Source organism: Cyprinus carpio, chromosome B20, assembly GCF_018340385.1.
Source record: "Cyprinus carpio isolate SPL01 chromosome B20, ASM1834038v1, whole genome shotgun sequence".
Classification (NCBI taxonomy): Eukaryota; Metazoa; Chordata; class Actinopteri; order Cypriniformes; family Cyprinidae; genus Cyprinus; species Cyprinus carpio.
In genome coordinates, this window is record NC_056616.1 from 25,138,240 (window position 1) to 25,156,364 (window position 18,125).

General features: G+C 38.0%; 2 protein-coding genes across 2 annotated transcripts; one reads left to right on the plus strand and one right to left on the minus strand.

Moving 5' to 3' along the window:
* Positions 1-99: 99 nt before the first annotated feature.
* On the minus strand, positions 100-5,660 carry LOC109053676 (heat shock protein HSP 90-alpha 1). Its single transcript, XM_042747327.1, has 11 exons — positions 5,500-5,660; positions 3,969-4,121; positions 3,518-3,884; positions 3,307-3,440; positions 2,922-3,221; positions 2,660-2,825; positions 2,364-2,554; positions 2,138-2,285; positions 1,791-2,059; positions 1,377-1,710; positions 100-313 (listed from the first exon to the last, which is right to left on the minus strand). The coding sequence occupies exons 2-11, from the start codon at positions 4,119-4,121 to the stop codon at positions 204-206; spliced, it is 2,172 nt and encodes a 723-aa protein (XP_042603261.1). The 5' UTR covers positions 5,500-5,660; the 3' UTR covers positions 100-203.
* Positions 5,661-8,213: 2,553 nt separating this feature from the next.
* On the plus strand, positions 8,214-17,140 carry LOC109053673 (WD repeat-containing protein 20-like). The gene is made up of 4 exons (XM_042746285.1): positions 8,214-8,520; positions 9,327-9,509; positions 10,527-11,771; positions 15,638-17,140. Exons 1-4 carry the CDS (start codon positions 8,263-8,265, stop codon positions 15,689-15,691), a joined length of 1,740 nt encoding a protein of 579 aa, XP_042602219.1. The 5' UTR covers positions 8,214-8,262; the 3' UTR covers positions 15,692-17,140.
* Positions 17,141-18,125: the final 985 nt, after the last annotated feature.

Here is an 18,125-nt window from a genome sequence, read left to right on the forward strand (position 1 = left end):
AAAAAAAATCAAAAACAAAAAAATTGCTTATATTAGAAAAGCTCAAGGTACAGTAACTACACACAAAAAAAAAACATTACGAGAAATTTAATTGGCTTGTTAACTTTCACTTTAGGATGTGGAGATTGTTTTTTTTTTTTTTTTTTTTTTTTTTTTTACAAAAACAATAAATTAAATACATTAAAAACATGAACTAAAACTCTTTAGTCGACTTCCTCCATTCTAGAACTGTCATCGTCACCCTCCAGAACTGGCATGTCTTCTTCAGCGGGTTGAGCAATGTCTTCTACAGCAGAGTCATCGTCATCAATGCCTGAAAGAGAAGAGATTTAATAGAATTAAGTCGTGTCCTCCAATGAAATTTCATTTGTGACTACACACTTAAAAATAAAGGCCATGGAGGAACCATTTTCGGTTCCCCAAGAACCTATCAGTGTACAGTTCTCAAAATAACCATTTTTGTATTAGCGTAACAAACAATTTAATTATCTTAAGAACTTTTTTAGACTATTAAGAACCTTCTTTGCAATGGAAAAGTTCCATGGATGTTTCAGGTTCTTCATGGAACCATCAGAGCCAATAATGACGCTTTATTTTTAAGTGTGTAGTGTTGGACCAACATGTTTTAGTGGATAATTCTTAAAAGAACCATTTTTATTGGTGTCAAAAACATTTTAATAATCTAAATAACCATTTTCTATTAATAAAAACCTTTAGGGCAATGGAAAGGTGGTTATGGAACCATCAAAGCCAATAATGACCCTTTATTTTTAAGAGTCTAATGGTGGACCAACACGTTTTAGGGGATAATTCTTAAAGAACAATTTTTATTTGTGTCAAAAACATTTTAATAATCTAAATAACCTTTTTCTATTAATAAAAACCTTTAGTGCAATGGAAAGGTGGTTATGGAACCATCAAAGCCAATAATGACCCTTTATTTTTAAGAGTCTAATGGTGGACCAACACGTTTTAGTGGATAATTCTTAAAAGAACCATTTTTATTGGTGTCAAAAACATTTTAATAATCTAAATAACCTTTTTCTATTAATAAAAACCTTTAGTGCAATGGAAAGGTGGTTATAGAACCATTAAAGCCAACAATGACCCTTTATTTTTAAGAGTGTAGTGTTGGACCAACATGTTTTAGTGGATTATTCTTAAAAGAACCATTTTAAATTAGTGTGAAGAACATTTTAATGATCTAAAGAAACTGTTTCATTGATGTTAAAGGTTATAGATGCCAATAATGAACTTTAATTATTAAAGTTCATTTTTTTTATGGGCGTTACCAATAATCATGAATGCATTAATAATGGTGATAAACTCTAGGCTGGTGTGTTTAAATGTTTGATTTTGGTAGTCATCCATCTTACCAAGACCAAGTTTGATCATCCTGTAGATGCGGTTGGCGTGTGTTTGTGGGTCTTCCAGAGTGAATCCAGAGGAAAGCAGGGCGGTTTCGAACAGCAGGATCACCAAGTCTTTCACGGCTTTGTCGTTCTTGTCCGCTTCTGCTTTGTCTCGGAGCGTCTCGACGATGGGATGGACGGGGTTGATCTCTAGGTGCTTTTTAGCAGTCATGTAGCCCATGGTGGAGTTGTCCCTCAAGGCCTGAGACTTCATGATCCTCTCCATGTTGGCCGTCCATCCGTAGGTGCTTGTGACGATGCAGCAGGGCGAAGCCACCAGACGGTTTGAGACCGTGACCTGTTTGGACACACTACCATTTAATGGCTCTGAAGAGTGTGCACTTCAAAATCAAAGTCTAGTATGCCAACGGCTCATACCTTCTCAATCTTTTTGTCCAGGATGTCTTTCATGATCTTGCATAAGTTCTCATATTTGGCCTTTAGATCTTCCTGCTTCTTCTTCTCCTCCTCGTCCTCGGGCAGCTCCAGACCCTCTTTGGTCACTGACAACAGGTTCTTGCCATCGTATTCCTTCAGTTGCTGGACGCAGTACTCATCGATGGGCTCGATCATGTAGATCACCTCCAGACCGGCTTTACGCAGGCGCTCCACGAAAGCAGAGTTGGCCACCTGATCTTTGGTCTCACCTCGGAGAAGAAGAGCAAGGTTTGTAGGAAAATTATCTGTGTGGTAAAAATGTTTACATTCGTTTTCCAACTACTAACCAGTGATGTAGTAGATGTGCTTCTGACTGTCCTTCATGCGAGACACGTAGTCCTTGAGGGACACCATCTCGTCTCCAGAAGCTGATGTGTAATAGCGGAGCAGCTCTGAGAGCTTCTTCCTGTTCTGAGAGTCTTCATGGATGCCCAGCTGCAATTGGGAAAATCCATTTTAGCCTGGAAATATGATGAATATGATTTTCAACAACTACTCAGAAAGTTCACACACCTTGATGTTCTTGGAGAACTGCTCGTAGAACTTCTTGTAGTTGTCTTTGTCCTCGGAGAGCTCGGTGAAGAGCTCCAGACACTTCTTGACCAGGTTCTTGCGGATGACTTTCAGGATCTTGCTCTGCTGAAGCATCTCTCTGGAGATGTTGAGCGGCAGATCCTCAGAGTCCACCACACCCTTAATGAAGTCTGGGAGGAAAGTTTAACTCATTAACATCCAAACTCACAAGTCAAATCGATATCAGATGTATAATTTCTAGGATTTGTTTTCAAATGAACTCCTGAGAGACTTACTGAGGTATTCTGGAATGAGCTCCTCGCAGTTGTCCATGATGAACACCCTGCGCACGTACAGCTTGATGTTGTTTCTCTTTTTCTTGTTCTCGAAAAGGTCAAAAGAGGCTCTTCTGGGTACGAACAATAGAGCGCGGAACTCCAGTTGGCCCTCAACTGAGAAGTGCTGCAACAACAAGACGATTTATGGTTTAAAAACAAAATGATTGGTGGCTATAAAATAAAAACTCAATCCATTTTCTGACTCAATATTCCTACCAACCTTAACAGCCAGGTGATCCTCCCAGTCGTTGCTCAGACTCTTGTAGAACTCGCCGTACTCCTCGTTAGTGATGTCATCAGGGTTACGGGTCCACAGGGGCTTGGTCTTGTTGAGCTCCTGAGCATCAATGTACTTTTCCTTGACCTTCTTCTTCCTCTTGTTCTGACCATCTTTGGTGTCTTCATCTTCATCGGCGCCCAAGTCCTCAATCTTGGGTTTGTCTTTCTCATCGCCGGCCACCACCTCCTCCTCCTTTTCTCCTTCTTCAAGGTCAACCTCTTTCTCTCTCTGTTTCTCAACCTGCAAGATGAGAATCAATGCTTTGTTTGTTCAAGTTGAAAGGAAGCAAGGTTTGCAGTTCTTGTACCAAAGTACAAGCACTTACGAAGAGCGTAATGGGGTAACCGATGAACTGAGAGTGTTTCTTCACAACTTCCTTGATGCGCTTCTCCTCAACATATTCAGATTGATCCTCTTTAAGGTGGAGAATGACTTTGGTGCCGCGTCCAATGGATGGACCTGTAATTCCAAAGCAAATGCATATGTCAAGTTCCAGTCCTTTTATAGACCAATAAAACACTTAGGAGAGCTCATACCGTAGTCTGGCTTCACTGTGAAGGAACCACCAGCCGCAGATTCCCAGATGTACTGCTCGTCATCGTTGTGTTTGGTGATGACCGTGACTTTCTCGGCCACTAGGTAGGCGGAATAGAAACCCACTCCGAACTGACCGATCATGGAGATGTCCGCTCCGGCCTGCAGAGCCTCCATGAAGGCCTTGGTGCCGGATTTGGCGATGGTGCCCAGGTTGTTGATGAGGTCAGCTTTGGTCATGCCGATGCCGGTGTCGATGACTGTAAGCGTGCGCTCTTTCTGATCCGGTATGAGTTCAATCTTCAGGTCCTTGCATGAGTCGAGTTTGCTTGGGTCTGTCAAGCTCTCGTATCTGATCTTGTCCAGTGCCTGTTTTGAAGATATGCATTGTGTTAGTGTGCATTTTTGGAACAAATGCTGGTACACAAACAGAGAACGCACTGATTGACTCACATCTGAAGAGTTGGAGATGAGCTCCCTGAGGAAGATCTCTTTGTTGGAGTAGAAGGTGTTGATGATGAGAGACATCAGCTGAGCGATCTCAGCCTGGAAGGCGAAGGTCTCTGCTTCCTCCTCCATCATCGGCTGTGTGGCGTTCTCGGGCATCTGCATAAAAGATATATAATCAGGATTATAAATAAGGATTCTGGAATATAAAGCATTAATATATTCCATTTAATTATTTCATTTAAATAGATTTCTGAGCATTGTCTGTCCTTTAGTAATTCTTATATGTTGGAATGACACCAGTTTTTTTTTTAATAATTATTTTAACTTATTCCTCTGATACTACAAAATATTTTTATATAAATAGTTATGTGGTTCTACTTATGCTCTCATTACTTTCATCCTAACTGCATTATAAATTGCTCAAAGTTTAACTAATTTAAGATACAGATTATTAATAACTAAAAATTGAATTAAAAAATAAAATAAAATAAAATTATATATTGACTTCAGTACAGTACTTTGTCAAAATCAGTGTTAGTTTAGTATCATTGAGATATTATTATAGTTTTTAATATTTTGAAATATGTGTGTGTTTTTTTAGTTAATGTTTTAATAATTTTGTTGTGTGTTTTTATTAGTTTTTGTTGTTTTAAAATATGTCTATATAGCATTTATTCATCCATGATTTTTATCTCAGCTTCAGTTATTGTAGTACATCAAGTTAAACTAAATGAAAATGAGAAATGTTCCCTTGGAAAATTAGCTGAAATAAAATTAGTCCAAGTTTTTCATATTTTATTTTGTTATTATTTTGTTAACCATTTTTTTTCCTTTTAATTTTTTCTTTTTTTTGATTTTATAGATTTAATTAGAATTTTACTTAACTATAATAATCCTGTTCAAATTACAGATATATTTATTCTTACTAAACATAAATGTTGGAATGACAACTTAGTAATATTTGAATAATATATATATATATATATAAGGGTTATATATTGTCAGTTTTTCAAAATACAAGTAAATAACTTTTGTCTCTGGCTAAAAGCCTTTTAACTTTGAATGAATGATAAAAAAAGCAACAGCTGATCCCATTGAATCAACAGCACATGTCTAGCACCTGTCACTACACATGTAAAGGGGGAAGAGTGTCACATGTCACAGAAGCAGAAGGCAAATCGTGTAATTATGCTACCTAAAGTGTCCTTTATACCCCATTTTTAGGGGTTTTACTAATGTAATATGACCTATTCTCATTTTTAAGCGTATATTTTGAGTTACTCTGATGTTTGTAATAATTAGTTATGTTATAAAATTGAGAAAATGCAAATATAGTTGTTAACAAAAAAGAAAATGCAAAGAAATAAAAAATAAAATATTTACTATTAATGCCATTCAACGGTTTCTGTGTACTGATACAATTTTAACATATTTTTAAATGCATTTTTAAATTAAATTAAACCATATTAAATTCTAAAAATTTCAAAAGCAGTGCAAATCACAAATTTAATAAATGGTATTTCATTGTTCATACCTTGATGATTGTCTTCTGTATAAAACGTCTGTGCAGAAGGTCTTCTGGTGAATGGAGATCTACTCCACTGGAGTTTGCTGTGAGTTTGTCTCTTTCTCGCGGTGACTTCTCGTCGCTGCTTTTGATTTATCTGCCGAGCATCGGGCCTTCTTCACTCTTTATATACTCATGAGCAAAGTTTCTCGAACCCCCCATTGAGAAAGTTCCAGAAGGAATGTGCACTAGAGTAAGGAGGGGTGATAGAGAGCTAAAGTAAGACCGGTGTGTGCGAGACGAGGCGAGGCGAGGCCACTACCATATACCCCCTTCTGTCCTTTTTGGGGCAGGGAGTCACAAGAGGTGTCTGTCAATCAAAGCCAGAACGTTCTGGTGTCACATGGGCTGAAAATCTCGAATGCTCATTGGCTGCATCAGTAAAAGATTGCAAAATATCACAGGCTTTGAATTGAGGTGGCAGAATTCACACAAGCCACCTGTGAGGTGAAGGTTCCCATGCATTCTAGTGCATTCTCGCAGGCCTTCCCCAAAACCTCCCTGTGTTGAAATTATGGCCCAGTTGTGTTTTGAGACAATGACCCCCATTGGTTTCCATGGAACTTGCCAAAAAATAACCCTAACCCTAAAATAAAAGTTCTGTAATTCTGTATTTGCTCAGTTGTTTCAAACCTGTGTGAGTTTCTTTCTTCTGTTGAGCACAAAAGGAGAATGTTTGTTGCTCAAAACCTCATTTTAATGCATCTCGATCATCTAATTATATTTCGTTGACTATCCCTAGAAAGAAAACTACTTTCTGCCCCAAATGTGCTACAAATGTTACTGAAACCAGAGACGAATATACCAGTACGAGCGTTTAAAAAATGACTAGTTAGTGCTCTGACTTCGACCTGTAAGTGTTTTAACTGAGAGTTAAATGTGTTTTATGTATTGTGATAAATGTTTGCATGTTTCTCAGGAGATATTAATTCTCCTGGCAGTCTGTTATTGAAAATAAGAACTGGTTATTAATTAACTTGCCTGGATAAATAAATAAACCAAACAATTGACGGTAGCCATTGACCGCAAATATCTGAATGGAATTCAATGTCTAGCAGCTGTCTGGTCACCAACAGTTCTTTAAAAGAAAGAAAGAAAGAAAGAAAGAAAGAAAGAAAGAAAGAAAGAAAGAAAGAAAGAAAAAATGCTTCAAAATTTACAAAAAAAAAAGTTCCTCCCTATTAGGGGTCAGTTTGACCAATTATGTTCAAAATTAGCAATATACAATGATAAACAATAAAAGTTTCTCTTTTTTTTTTTGTTTGTTTTTTTCAAGACAAGCATTATTTATTTTTTAATACAACTTTCAGGCGAAACATTTAGCAAAAACAGGTGTGGAACATCTTGGTGGTGAGTAAACAATGACATATTTTAATTTTTTGGTGAACTGTCCCTTTAAGTAAAAATTAATAAATGTAACAGTTTAATTTATAAACATGCACAGATGAATAATCTCCTGCATGACGTTTACACTCAGTCACGTGACTTGTTTAGGGCCCAGTAGTATGTGGATGTGCTGATGTGTGTTTTTCAGCTGCAGTGCTGTTCTGACCAGAGGAGGCACTGCACTGTTTTCCAGCACTTTCCTTTACATTAGTCGAGTACAGTGTGTTTCACAGGCGTTTCCAGAAGCACACACTCTTTATATGTGCTGATATTTCACTCTTATAATAAGCAGCTACTTCTTGCAGCAGCTAGTGAGCATTTAATCTGTTCAGAAGTGACGGAAATTAAACAAGCATGAATGTACATACTTTGAAAGTTTTATAGTAAGGGCTCAAAAGCTAATATTTTTGTCAAATGCGATTAGTTTGCGTCTCCTCTCCTCACTTTTCCTCGACGCAAACGGCACGCTGTGCGTCATGAATATTAATTACGTTACGTGACGTTCAACGTAGCTGCTTAACTTTATGTATTAGACACTTATACTTTACAAAATCGCATTTATGAGATACATTTAAAAAAACAAGGGCGAAGTTTGTGACTGAAACTTATATCAGTCGTTCGGACTCATGTTTAGTGTAAATGTCACATCTACACAGAAGGGGAAAAATACGAATAAATCGGGCATTTATTTATTTATTTATTTTGACAAGAAGTGACAATAAAGGCACAATATACTATAATAATCTGGCCAGATATATATTTAAATGCTTTAAAAAATAAACTAAATATTTTAAAATAGCCAAAAATATATTTGTAAATATAGGATAAAGGCATTATATTCGGATTATTTTTTGTTTTTATGTCTTAAAAATGTAAAAAAAAAAAAAAATCTTAATGTGCATCAATAATCATCAAAAATAAGTAACAACGGCAAAAAAAATAAATAAAATAAATAAATAAATTATATATTATATATATATGTTTTTAAAATATACAAAATATATATACATATTTGTAAATAAATTTACTTGTAGAAAATATTTTATGTTAATATATTTTGAAAACATATTTAAGTTATATATATGGCCAAATATATATATTAGATATATAGAATTAAGAAAATATTTAAAACATATTTAAGTTTTTTATTTTTTATTTTTGTATAATGCAAAGCTAGAACAGCTGTCTGTCTTCTGGATCCTTTGCTGTATATTTATTTGCCAAATTTTCAAAACCACGATTTTACCTCTCGTCTAAGTCGCGTGAACGCGCAGCGCTGTCGGTCCCGCGCAGAGAAGGAGGAAGGGCGCGCGCATGCTCGTGCACGAAGCGGAATGAATACTAATGTGGAAGATGGCGGCGGAGGGAGGTGGGAAGGAGGCGAACGAAATCAAAACTCAGTTCAGCACACGGGAGGGCGTCTATAAACTCCTGCCGAACTCCGAGTACAGCCGGCCGAACCGCGTGCCCTTCAACTCGCAGGGCTCGAACCCGGTGAAAGTCTCGTTCGTGAACGTGAACGACCAGTCCGGTACAGGAGAGAGAATCTGTTTCAATGTGGGCCGGGAGCTTTACTTTTACATTTATAAAGGCGTCAGGAAGGTAACGGCATGATGACAGCTGCTGGGACGCTTTCGTCCGCTTTACACGAGTTTATGACAGTAAAACTGACACATGCACGTGCAAAAATAAGTGTGCATTGGTCAGGAAAAGCGTTAGACTGTGCACTGTGTGTATGTAATGTTTACAACTCGAGTTGTATGTAAATGCAATCCGAAACTGATTTCCAGCAGATCCAGAGTTATGTTTGCGGTTAAAGCGGTAAACCTGTCGCGTGATGTTTAAATACAGTTGCAATCCAGAACATAGTTTGTAGTCATAGTTTTGGAGCAGATCTAAATTTATGCATGATGTTTGGGGCTTGCATTGTGTTTCAAACTTTTGCATTATGTGGCAATTATATAAACATTTTTAAAACTGCTAATGCATCTTAGAATATATATTTGCTGATTTTTTTCACCGATCCAGAGTTATGCATGAGTTTTGGGGTGGGTTACTTGTTGAAAAAGCTGTTGAGTGTAAACCTTTGTGTCGTGCATCCAAAATATCCTACGCACTCTGTCATTTTGCAGGCAGATTTTGGCGAATGCATGAGGTTTTGGGTGGGTAACCTGTTGCATGTTGTTGCATAGGGCATCATTTGTGTTTACAGCATAATTTGCAAATAATTTTAAATGCATGCAAGTGCAGCCCAGAATATTTTGTGGATCAACTGATTCAGATGCAGATCATGTGTGTGCATTAATTGATCAGTGAGACCCAGATCTTTAATTGCAAATCATGCACTCTTTAACCTAACATAATGCTTGTAAAGATATTAAATTGCTGCTTGTTTCTGATGTCACCAGGCCACTGACTTGAGCAAACCCGTGGACAAGCGGATATATAAGGGAACGCTTCCCATGTGTCACGACTCCAATGCTCTGACAGCCACGGCGGAGAGCGTCTCGCTGCTGGTGGGATTTTCTGCAGGGCAAATACAGCTCATTGACCCCATCAAAAAGGAAACCAGCAAACTTTTTAATGAAGACGTGAGTCCTGAACTCCATTCTAGCAACTTCTTTGTTTAAGATTAAACCTAAACAGTTTTAAATTAGTTGTTAAGTCAGTGATCTGGAATAGATCAGATCTTCGGGTTTCAGACTGGAAAAACACATTAAAAAGCAAATTAAGTGATTTTCTGTGTTAAAGAAGACACATTTTATTGTCTTTCTAATGGAATTAAATGTATATTTTAAAAATATTTCTAAATAAATTATACTTTACATTAAGAAAATTAAATCTATTTTAGGACCATTATTATTATTATTATTATTTTTTTTTTTGCTACACATAAGAGTGTAAAAAAATGATGTGATTAGGCTTTTATTTATTTAAAACATCTTAATTTGCTAAATTGTATTGTTTTTGCATAAATTCAAAAAAATTATATTATATTTGACAAAGAAAATGAAATATATTTTATCTTATGACCATTAAGTCACAGTTAAAATAAATTCAAAAAAAACAAAAAAAAAACAATAATAATGTGATTTAAGGTTTTTATGTTAAAATGCAAAATTTTATATATATATATATATATATATATATATATATATATATATATATATATATATATATATATATATATATATATATATATATATATATATATATATTAGTGCTGTTGAATAAAATGAATAAATATGTTTATTTACATTAATAAAATGAATTGGATTTTTCAACACTAATTTAAGCTAGTTGTGACGTTAGTGATATGACATACATGACATAAAAAGAAAACACACAAAAAAAGCGCATTATTTGATTTTAGGCCTTTTAGTTTAAAGACGTAAAATTTTTATGTCTTTGTAATAAATATATATTTTTTTTAATTTTCAATATTGAATAAAATGAATGAATAAATAAATAATATTTTATATGAAGAAAATTAAATTTTTTTTAAGGACCATTAAGATTTATTGTTTATGTGTAGCTTGCAACATTTTGAATCTATTTTTGCATCTTTTGTAATTCTGTCTCTCTCTTTTTTGTTTCTGTTCTAACAGAGACTAATTGACAAGTCGGCAGTGACGTGTTTAAAGTGGGTGCCGGGTTCAGAGCACCTGTTCCTGGTGGCTCACAGCAGCGGATGTTTGTACCTGTACAATGTGGAGCACACCTGCGGAACGACTCCGCCACATTACCAGCTCCTGAAGCAGGGCGAGAGCTACGCCATTCACACCGGCAAGAGCAAATCGGCCCGCAATCCTCTCCTCCGCTGGACGGTGGGCGAAGGCGCAGTTAACGAATTCGCTTTTTCGCCTGACGGAAAGTTTCTGGCCTGCGTCAGTCAGGATGGATTCCTTCGCGTCTTCAGCTTTGACGCGACGGAGCTGCGAGGCACAATGAAAAGCTACTTCGGTGGGCTCCTGTGTGTTTGCTGGAGCCCCGACGGACAGTTCATCGTTACCGGCGGGGAAGACGATCTCGTCACGGTCTGGTCGTTTTCGGACGCCAGGGTCGTCGCTCGCGGACGAGGGCACAAATCGTGGGTGAGCGTCGTTGCATTCGACCATTGCATCACTAGCACTCAGGATTGCAAAGCGCTGGCGGAGTTTAGCGGAAGCGACGAAGACTTCCATGACAACTCGCAATTCAACGGAAATCGCGAACGGGCGAATAGCGCGCAATCTGGACTATCCAAACAAAACTCTACGAACGGTAGCGTGACGTACCGGTTTGGCTCCGTTGGTCAGGACACTCAGCTATGCTTATGGGACCTTACAGAAGACGTTCTGTTTCCGTTATCCAGAACGAGGACTCAAACGAACGCAATGAGCGCGGAAACAGGCGCTAATGGAAACAGTAGCGCAAACTCTTCGTTACCGCGCTCGAATAGTTTGCAACACTCGGCAGGCAGCAGCCCGAACAGCAACAAACCAGCCAGCATCGTAGACAGTGCTTTGATCGCGACAGGCGTCAGCAAATTCGCGACGTTAGCTTTGCACGAGGTGCGTAAGGAGCGGAATCAGGAAAAGGAGCACAAACGCAATCACAGCATAAGCTACATCAGCAACAAGAGCAGCGACAAGCTCAACCAGATCATCGGTGCGCGAGCGGCTAAAACGGACGCCGCGAGGATGCTGGAAATGACTTCGTGTCCGCGCATGGAGGAAATCCCGCTTCTGGAGCCGCTGGTTTGTAAGAAAATCGCCCAGGAGAGACTCACGGTGTTGGTTTTCCTCGAGGACTGTTTGGTCACTGCCTGCCAGGAGGGATTCGTTTGCACGTGGGCACGGCCCGGAAAAGTGGTGAGTAGCGACTTCTGGGTTGAGTTTAGTGTGTGATGTAGGGATGTAACGATTAACCGCGAGCCGGTTGAAAATCGATTCAATTATGTGACGATTCAAATCGGTTGAGATGCTAAACAAATCGTGATTCATTTAGGGGCAGGAGTTTATATGAATGTGTGTCTGAGGGGAACTTACTGTCTTCATAAAAGTGTAGATGGTATTTTTTCTTTTCATCTTGCCTCTGTGTAATGCACATTAAAGTTCATAAGTGCAGCGCTGCTTTGTTTACGGCGGTAACCAAGGAAACGCTTTAAGCTCCACCTGCTGCAGTGTTCATAAGTGCTTTGTTTACGGCGGTAACCAAGGAAACGCTTTAAGCTCCACCTGCTGCAGTGTTCATAAGTGCTTTGTTTACGGCGGTAACCAAGGAAACGCTTTAAGCTCCACCTTCTGCGGTGTTCATAAGTGCTTTGTTTACGGCGGTAACCGAGGAAACGCTTTAAGCTCCACCTGCTGCAGTGTCCATTAGTGCTTTGTTTACGGCGGTAACCGAGGAAACGCTTTAAGCTCCACCTGCTGCAGTGTTCATAAGTGCTTTGTTTAACGCGGTAACCGAGGAAACGCTTTAAGCTCAACCTCCTGCAGTGTTCATAAGTGCTTTGTTTACGGCGGTAACCGAGGAAACGCTCTAAGCTCCACCTGCTGCGGTGTTCATAAGTGCTTTGTTTACAGCGGTAACCAAGGAAACGCTTTAAGCTCCACCTGCTGCGGTGTTCATAAGTGCTTCGTTTACAGTGGTAACCGAGGAAACGCTTTAAGCTCCACCTGCTGCGGTGTTTCATAAGTGCTTTGTTTACAGCGGTAACCAAGGAAACGCTTTAAGCTCCACCTGCTGCGGTGTTCATAAGTGCTTTGTTTACAGCGGTAACCGAGGAAACGCTTTAAGCGCCACCTGCTGCGGTGTTCATGAGTGCTTTGTTTACAGCGGTAACCGAGGAAACGCTTTAAGCTCCACCTGCTGCGGTGTTCATAAGTGCTTTGTTTACGGCGGTAACCGAGGAAACGTTCTAAGCTCCACCTGCTGCGGTGTTCATAAGTGCTTTGTTTACAGCGGTAACCGAGGAAACGTTCTAAGCTCCACCTGCTGCAGTGTTCATAAGTGCTTTGTTTACAGCGGTAACCGAGGAAACGTTCTAAGCTCCACCTGCTGCAGTGTTCATAAGTGCTTTGTTTAACGCGGTAACCGAGGAAACGCTTTAAGCTCCACCTGCTGCAGTGTTCATTAGTGCTTTGTTCACAGCGGTAACCGAGGAAACGTTCTAAGCTCCACCTGCTGCGGTGTTCATAAGTGCTTTGTTTACGGCGGTAACCGAGGAAACGTTCTAAGCTCCACCTGCTGCGGTGTTCATAAGTGCTTTGTTTACGGCGGTAACCGAGGAAACGTTCTAAGCTCCACCTGCTGCGGTGTTCATAAGTGCTTTGTTTACGGCGGTAACCGAGGAAACGCTCTAAGCTCCACCTGCTGCAGTGTCCATAAGTGCTTTGTTTACGGCGATAACCAAGGAAACGCTCTAAGCTCCACCTGCTGCGGTGTTCATAAGTGCTTTGTTTACGGCGGTAACCGAGGAAACGCTTTAAGCTCCACCTGCTGCAGTGTTCATAAGTGCTTTGTTTACGGTGGTAACCGAGGAAACGCTTTAAGCTCCACCTGCTGCGGTGTTCATAAGTGCTTTGTTTACGGCGGTAACCGAGGAAACGCTCTAAGCTCCACCTGCTGCGGTGTTCATAAGTGCTTTGTTTACGGCGGTAACCGAGGAAACGCTTTAAGCTCCACCTGCTGCGGTGTTCATAAGTGCTTTGTTTACGGTGGTAACCGAGGAAACGCTTTAAGCTCCACCTGCTGCGGTGTTCATGAGTGCTTTGTTTACAGCGGTAACCGAGGAAACGCTCTAAGCTCCACCTGCTGCAGTGTTCATAAGTGCTTTGTTTACGGTGGTAACCGAGGAAGACGCTTTAAGCTCCACCTGCTGCAGTGTTCATAAGTGCTTTGTTTACAGCTGTAACCGAGGAAACGCTTTAAGCTCCACCTGCTGCAGTGTTCATAAGTGCTTATGAAATGATATGCAAGTGCTATACTACTATATTATTATAGTGTTATATTTCAGTTTCACAAAGAAACATGCAGGATTTTGTCCAAGCAATAATAAAAGGACACATTTAATTTATAATGTGTCTTAAATCTCGTGAATTGAATCGTTACATGCCTAGTGCGATGTTATTAGTATGTGCTGAAAATGTTCCATTCGAGGTGTAGATGTGTTTGTTTCTTCATCAGATTTGGAGAAATGTAGCATTGGATCACTAGCTATGTGTCTAACCACCTATTTTTATGCGCATTTTGGAATATCGCATTTAAAAAAAAAAAAAAATGCTGGATGGACACGCCAAGATGTGGATAAATTCTAAAAATGTGCATTAAAAACTTAAATTCAGTTGGATAGACTTTTTATCCAAAAGGAAAAAAATATAACTATATAAAAAAAATATAACACATAAACTACGATGGAAACACATTTACAGAATAAATGTGCACAAGTTTAAATCGCATCTTTGGTTGGAAACATAGCTACTGGTTCAGCAATGGATGCTCTGCAGTGAATGGGTGCCGTCAGAATGAGAGTCCAAACAGCTGATAAAAACATCACAATAATCCACAAGTAATCCACAGCACTCCAGTCCATCAGTGAACATCTGGAGAAGACAAAAGATGAAACACATCCAGCATTAAGATGTTTTTAACTCAAATACATAGAGTCTATAATCCATAATAACACTTCCTCCAGTGAAAAAGTGTTCTGGTGTGAATCAGGAGAGAAATCTGCACAGATCAAGCAGCTTTTAAACAGCTCTAAACAAATATGTGTCTGGATTTTGATGTGAGAGACAACAGGAGATGCACTTTTTCACTGAAGGAAGTGTTATTATGGATTATAGACTCTATGTATTTTAGTTAAAAGCGTCTTAATGCTGGATGTGTTTCATCTTTTGTCTTCTCCAGATGTTCACTGATGGACTGGAGTGCTGTGGATTACTTGTGGATTATTGTGATGTTTTTATCAGCTGTTTGGACTCTCATTCTGACGGCACCCATTCACTGCAGAGCATCCATTGCTGAGACACTGATGCAGTGCTACATTTCTACAAATCTGATGAAGAAACAAACTCATCCTAATATTGTATGGCCTGAGGGTGAACACATTTGTTATAGTTATCTACAGTCCCCTGTGCCAAAGACCGAAGCGTTTTGCAATATGCTTCAGTTTACAGCATTAAATATTGGTTGAAAATCACTTTTTAGTGAGCATTTGTGTTCTATTAAAGTTTTGAGGCGACTGTGAACATTGTGATCATGGTGCCAGGTTTTGTTCTTGCCAAACAAACAAACATCTGATCACTGAACCAAAGGGTTTGGGACTCAACCGTTAGAAAAAACTATTATTTTATTGCTAGAACAGTTAAAACAGCTGTTTTCTGTGTGAATCTCTGTTAAACTGTAATTTATTTCTGTGATGTGCAGCTGTATTTTCAGCATCATTACTCCAGTCTTCAGTGTCACATGATCTTCAGAAATCATTCTAATATGATGATTTGCTGCTCAAGAAACATCTGATTATTATCAATGTTGAAAACGGTATATTTTTGTGGAAACCATGATGCTTTTTATTTTTCAGGATTCACAGATGAACAGAAAGCATTTATTTGAAACAGAAACATTATAAATGTGTTTAGTGTATTTTTTGATAAATTTTTTGCTTGAAAAATAAATCTTTTTTTTTATTTATTTGGGAATAGAAAATTTTTATTTTTTTTTTTTGTCTCTTTAGGGTCTGTTGTCGTCCCAGAACCAAGACAGCTCTCCCAGCGGGACGGTCGTATAGCTGCTCAAACTGGAGCTTCAGACGCATTACATCACGTTTGCTGAGGAACACGCTTTTATTATTCACGCCGAAGCCTGTCAAGATCATATTTCACCCTTAAATATTTCGCATAAACAAAATGAAGCCTTTTTTTTTTAGATGTTATGCATTATTTTCATGACGATTAAACACATTTTCAGCCTAATTCTTGTTACTGTGATGCAATATATTGTGAAGTACGACGGTAAGTACCATAATAGTATTTAATGTATGCGGAGTTTAATTAAAAGCAAAATAATTCTGTCCAAACAGGATGGTTTTCGATACTGTATGACAGTGTTTTTCACATAAGCTACTCAGAATTGGGGAAAAGTGTGTAATTGTCATGAAAATAATGATTAGGGGTTAAATATGACGTTCTCGGCAGGTTTTAAGAGTAAGTCAGTAATTAGTTTTCGTTGTGTTTTATAACTACCATATAGTTCACAGAATCGCAGTCCTTTCCTTCCACTTTCATGCCGATCCTCCGTTTGTCCTCGCTGTATTTCTGAGCTCAGTACAAACCGACTGTGTTTCACGCTGATTGTTGAAACTGTGTTTTTCTCATAATTGCATTGGAACAAAAGCTGACGCGTTTCGGCTCCGTCAGCGCTGGATGCTGCAATCATACTTCTGTTCACGAGTGGAAAATCATTTGCACTGAATAATTAGAAGTAAAATGGCTTTACAAATGTTTGGAGTCGTAAAGGACTCCCTAGAAATGCTGTCAAAGCATAAAGAGAACTTGTGAGCATTTATTTTAATATTGTTTCGAATGAAACGGGTTATTGTACGATGTGTAAATATTGTAAATTACGGATTTATGAGGGAGTGAAATAATAATTACACAAATAGAAAACAGTTGTATTTCTAATACAGAGGCATTTATATATATATAAAATTAAAGTGATCTTAAATAAGCATATTTTTGGCTTGTGTTTCATTATCAGATGGTTTTTGTGAGTATGGTTTGGATATAATTATTAATTTAACCCTTGTGCTGTGCAGATAATTCATCCTTTAGCTAATTTGGTGTTAGAAATTGTTTGTTAATCTCTTGTTATGCTATATTATCAGTAAATCTTCGATTCAATGCTTTTATCAACTTGTTTTTAATATGAATATTAATAATGAGATTTAAGACAAATTATAAATTAATTAAATAAATGCTTTTATTTCTCATACAAAATGCTGCGCATTTCTTTGTGAAGTTGAGATATGTCAAATAACAAAATAATCAAATAACACAAATGAAGGCTCTTTTGATTTAAATTAAAGGCATCCGCTGCATTTTAATCACGATCCAAATAAAGATTCCACATGCATGCAGCGTGAGCCGTTTTTAATCTAAATTATATTGCATGATTTTAAAGATGTGACGCAAAGACAATGCTCTGATTATAGCTTTGTGAAATTATGCTGCATAAAACATCTGCATGAAACAAAAACAGCAGACGGGCGAATGAGATGCAAATTTACATTCAGACAGTAGGTGGCGCTTATGGAACAGGTGGAGAAAATACCATGTGAACTTTTCTGAAGACAGTCAGAGACACACCCGAGTGTTTCGCAATTCATTTAGCATCCAGGGATTAAAGTGTTCTGTCTCTACGACGGATTTTCATCGGTTCATAAAGAGAGTCACTAGCTTCATTCCTGAATGAATCAGCCGTTCGAACGAATCGATTGAATGAACGATTCAGTGATAAAATCAGTGACTTGCTGGCGGATTTAGTTTAATTTTTAGCGTATAATTTCCGTAAGGAGCGCTTGTCCTCTTAATTAAAAAATTTAAGAGCACTTTCTAATCAATAGTCAAAAATAAGCCTTTCTGATACGAGGTGACATTTGACTCCTTAAATTGACTTACAGGAGTATTTTCTTCTTACCCTTATAATGGCATCATTTTCATCTATGTCAAATTCAAAAATGTACGTGTATAAGCTTTTTAAAATTTCTATTTAAAACAATATAATAAGTAGAATAAGACATAAGTTACCAATCGTGTGAATTACTATTAATAAATTCATTTTTTACTACAGAGGTGGCACAGAAGAACACAAAAGTGGCTTGTAGGTACATTTCCAGACGTTTAATGAAGCTCAGAGGTGGCATTAAATTCATAAATTAATGTGGAGATTAACGTTTTAAATATAACATTTTGAATACAGAAATATTAAATGATTTAAATAATTGAAATTACACACTAAAAAAAATTAACTAAATCCTCCAGCAGGTGACGACAAGTCACTGATTTGATCACTGAATCATTCATTCAATCGATTCGTTTGAACGAACGGATGAATCATTCAGGAATGAAGCAAGCGACTCTCTTTATGAACCAACGGAACACTTTTATCCCTGTTTTATTGATTTGGCTTGCATTTGATACATCCCTAGTTTTCATAATAAATCA

Coding starts and splice junctions, on each gene's coding strand:
- LOC109053676 (XM_042747327.1), bottom strand. CDS start 4,121: ATGCCCGAGAACGCCACACAGCCGATGATGGAGGAGGAAGCAGAGACC. Junction 3,885..3,968: donor TCATCTCCAACTCTTCAGAT/GTGAGTCAATCA, acceptor TCTTCAAAACAG/GCACTGGACAAGATCAGATA. Junction 3,441..3,517: donor CACAGTGAAGCCAGACTACG/GTATGAGCTCTC, acceptor TTGGAATTACAG/GTCCATCCATTGGACGCGGC.
- LOC109053673 (XM_042746285.1), top strand. CDS start 8,263: ATGTGGAAGATGGCGGCGGAGGGAGGTGGGAAGGAGGCGAACGAAATC. Junction 8,521..9,326: donor TTTATAAAGGCGTCAGGAAG/GTAACGGCATGA, acceptor TGATGTCACCAG/GCCACTGACTTGAGCAAACC. Junction 9,510..10,526: donor GCAAACTTTTTAATGAAGAC/GTGAGTCCTGAA, acceptor CTGTTCTAACAG/AGACTAATTGACAAGTCGGC.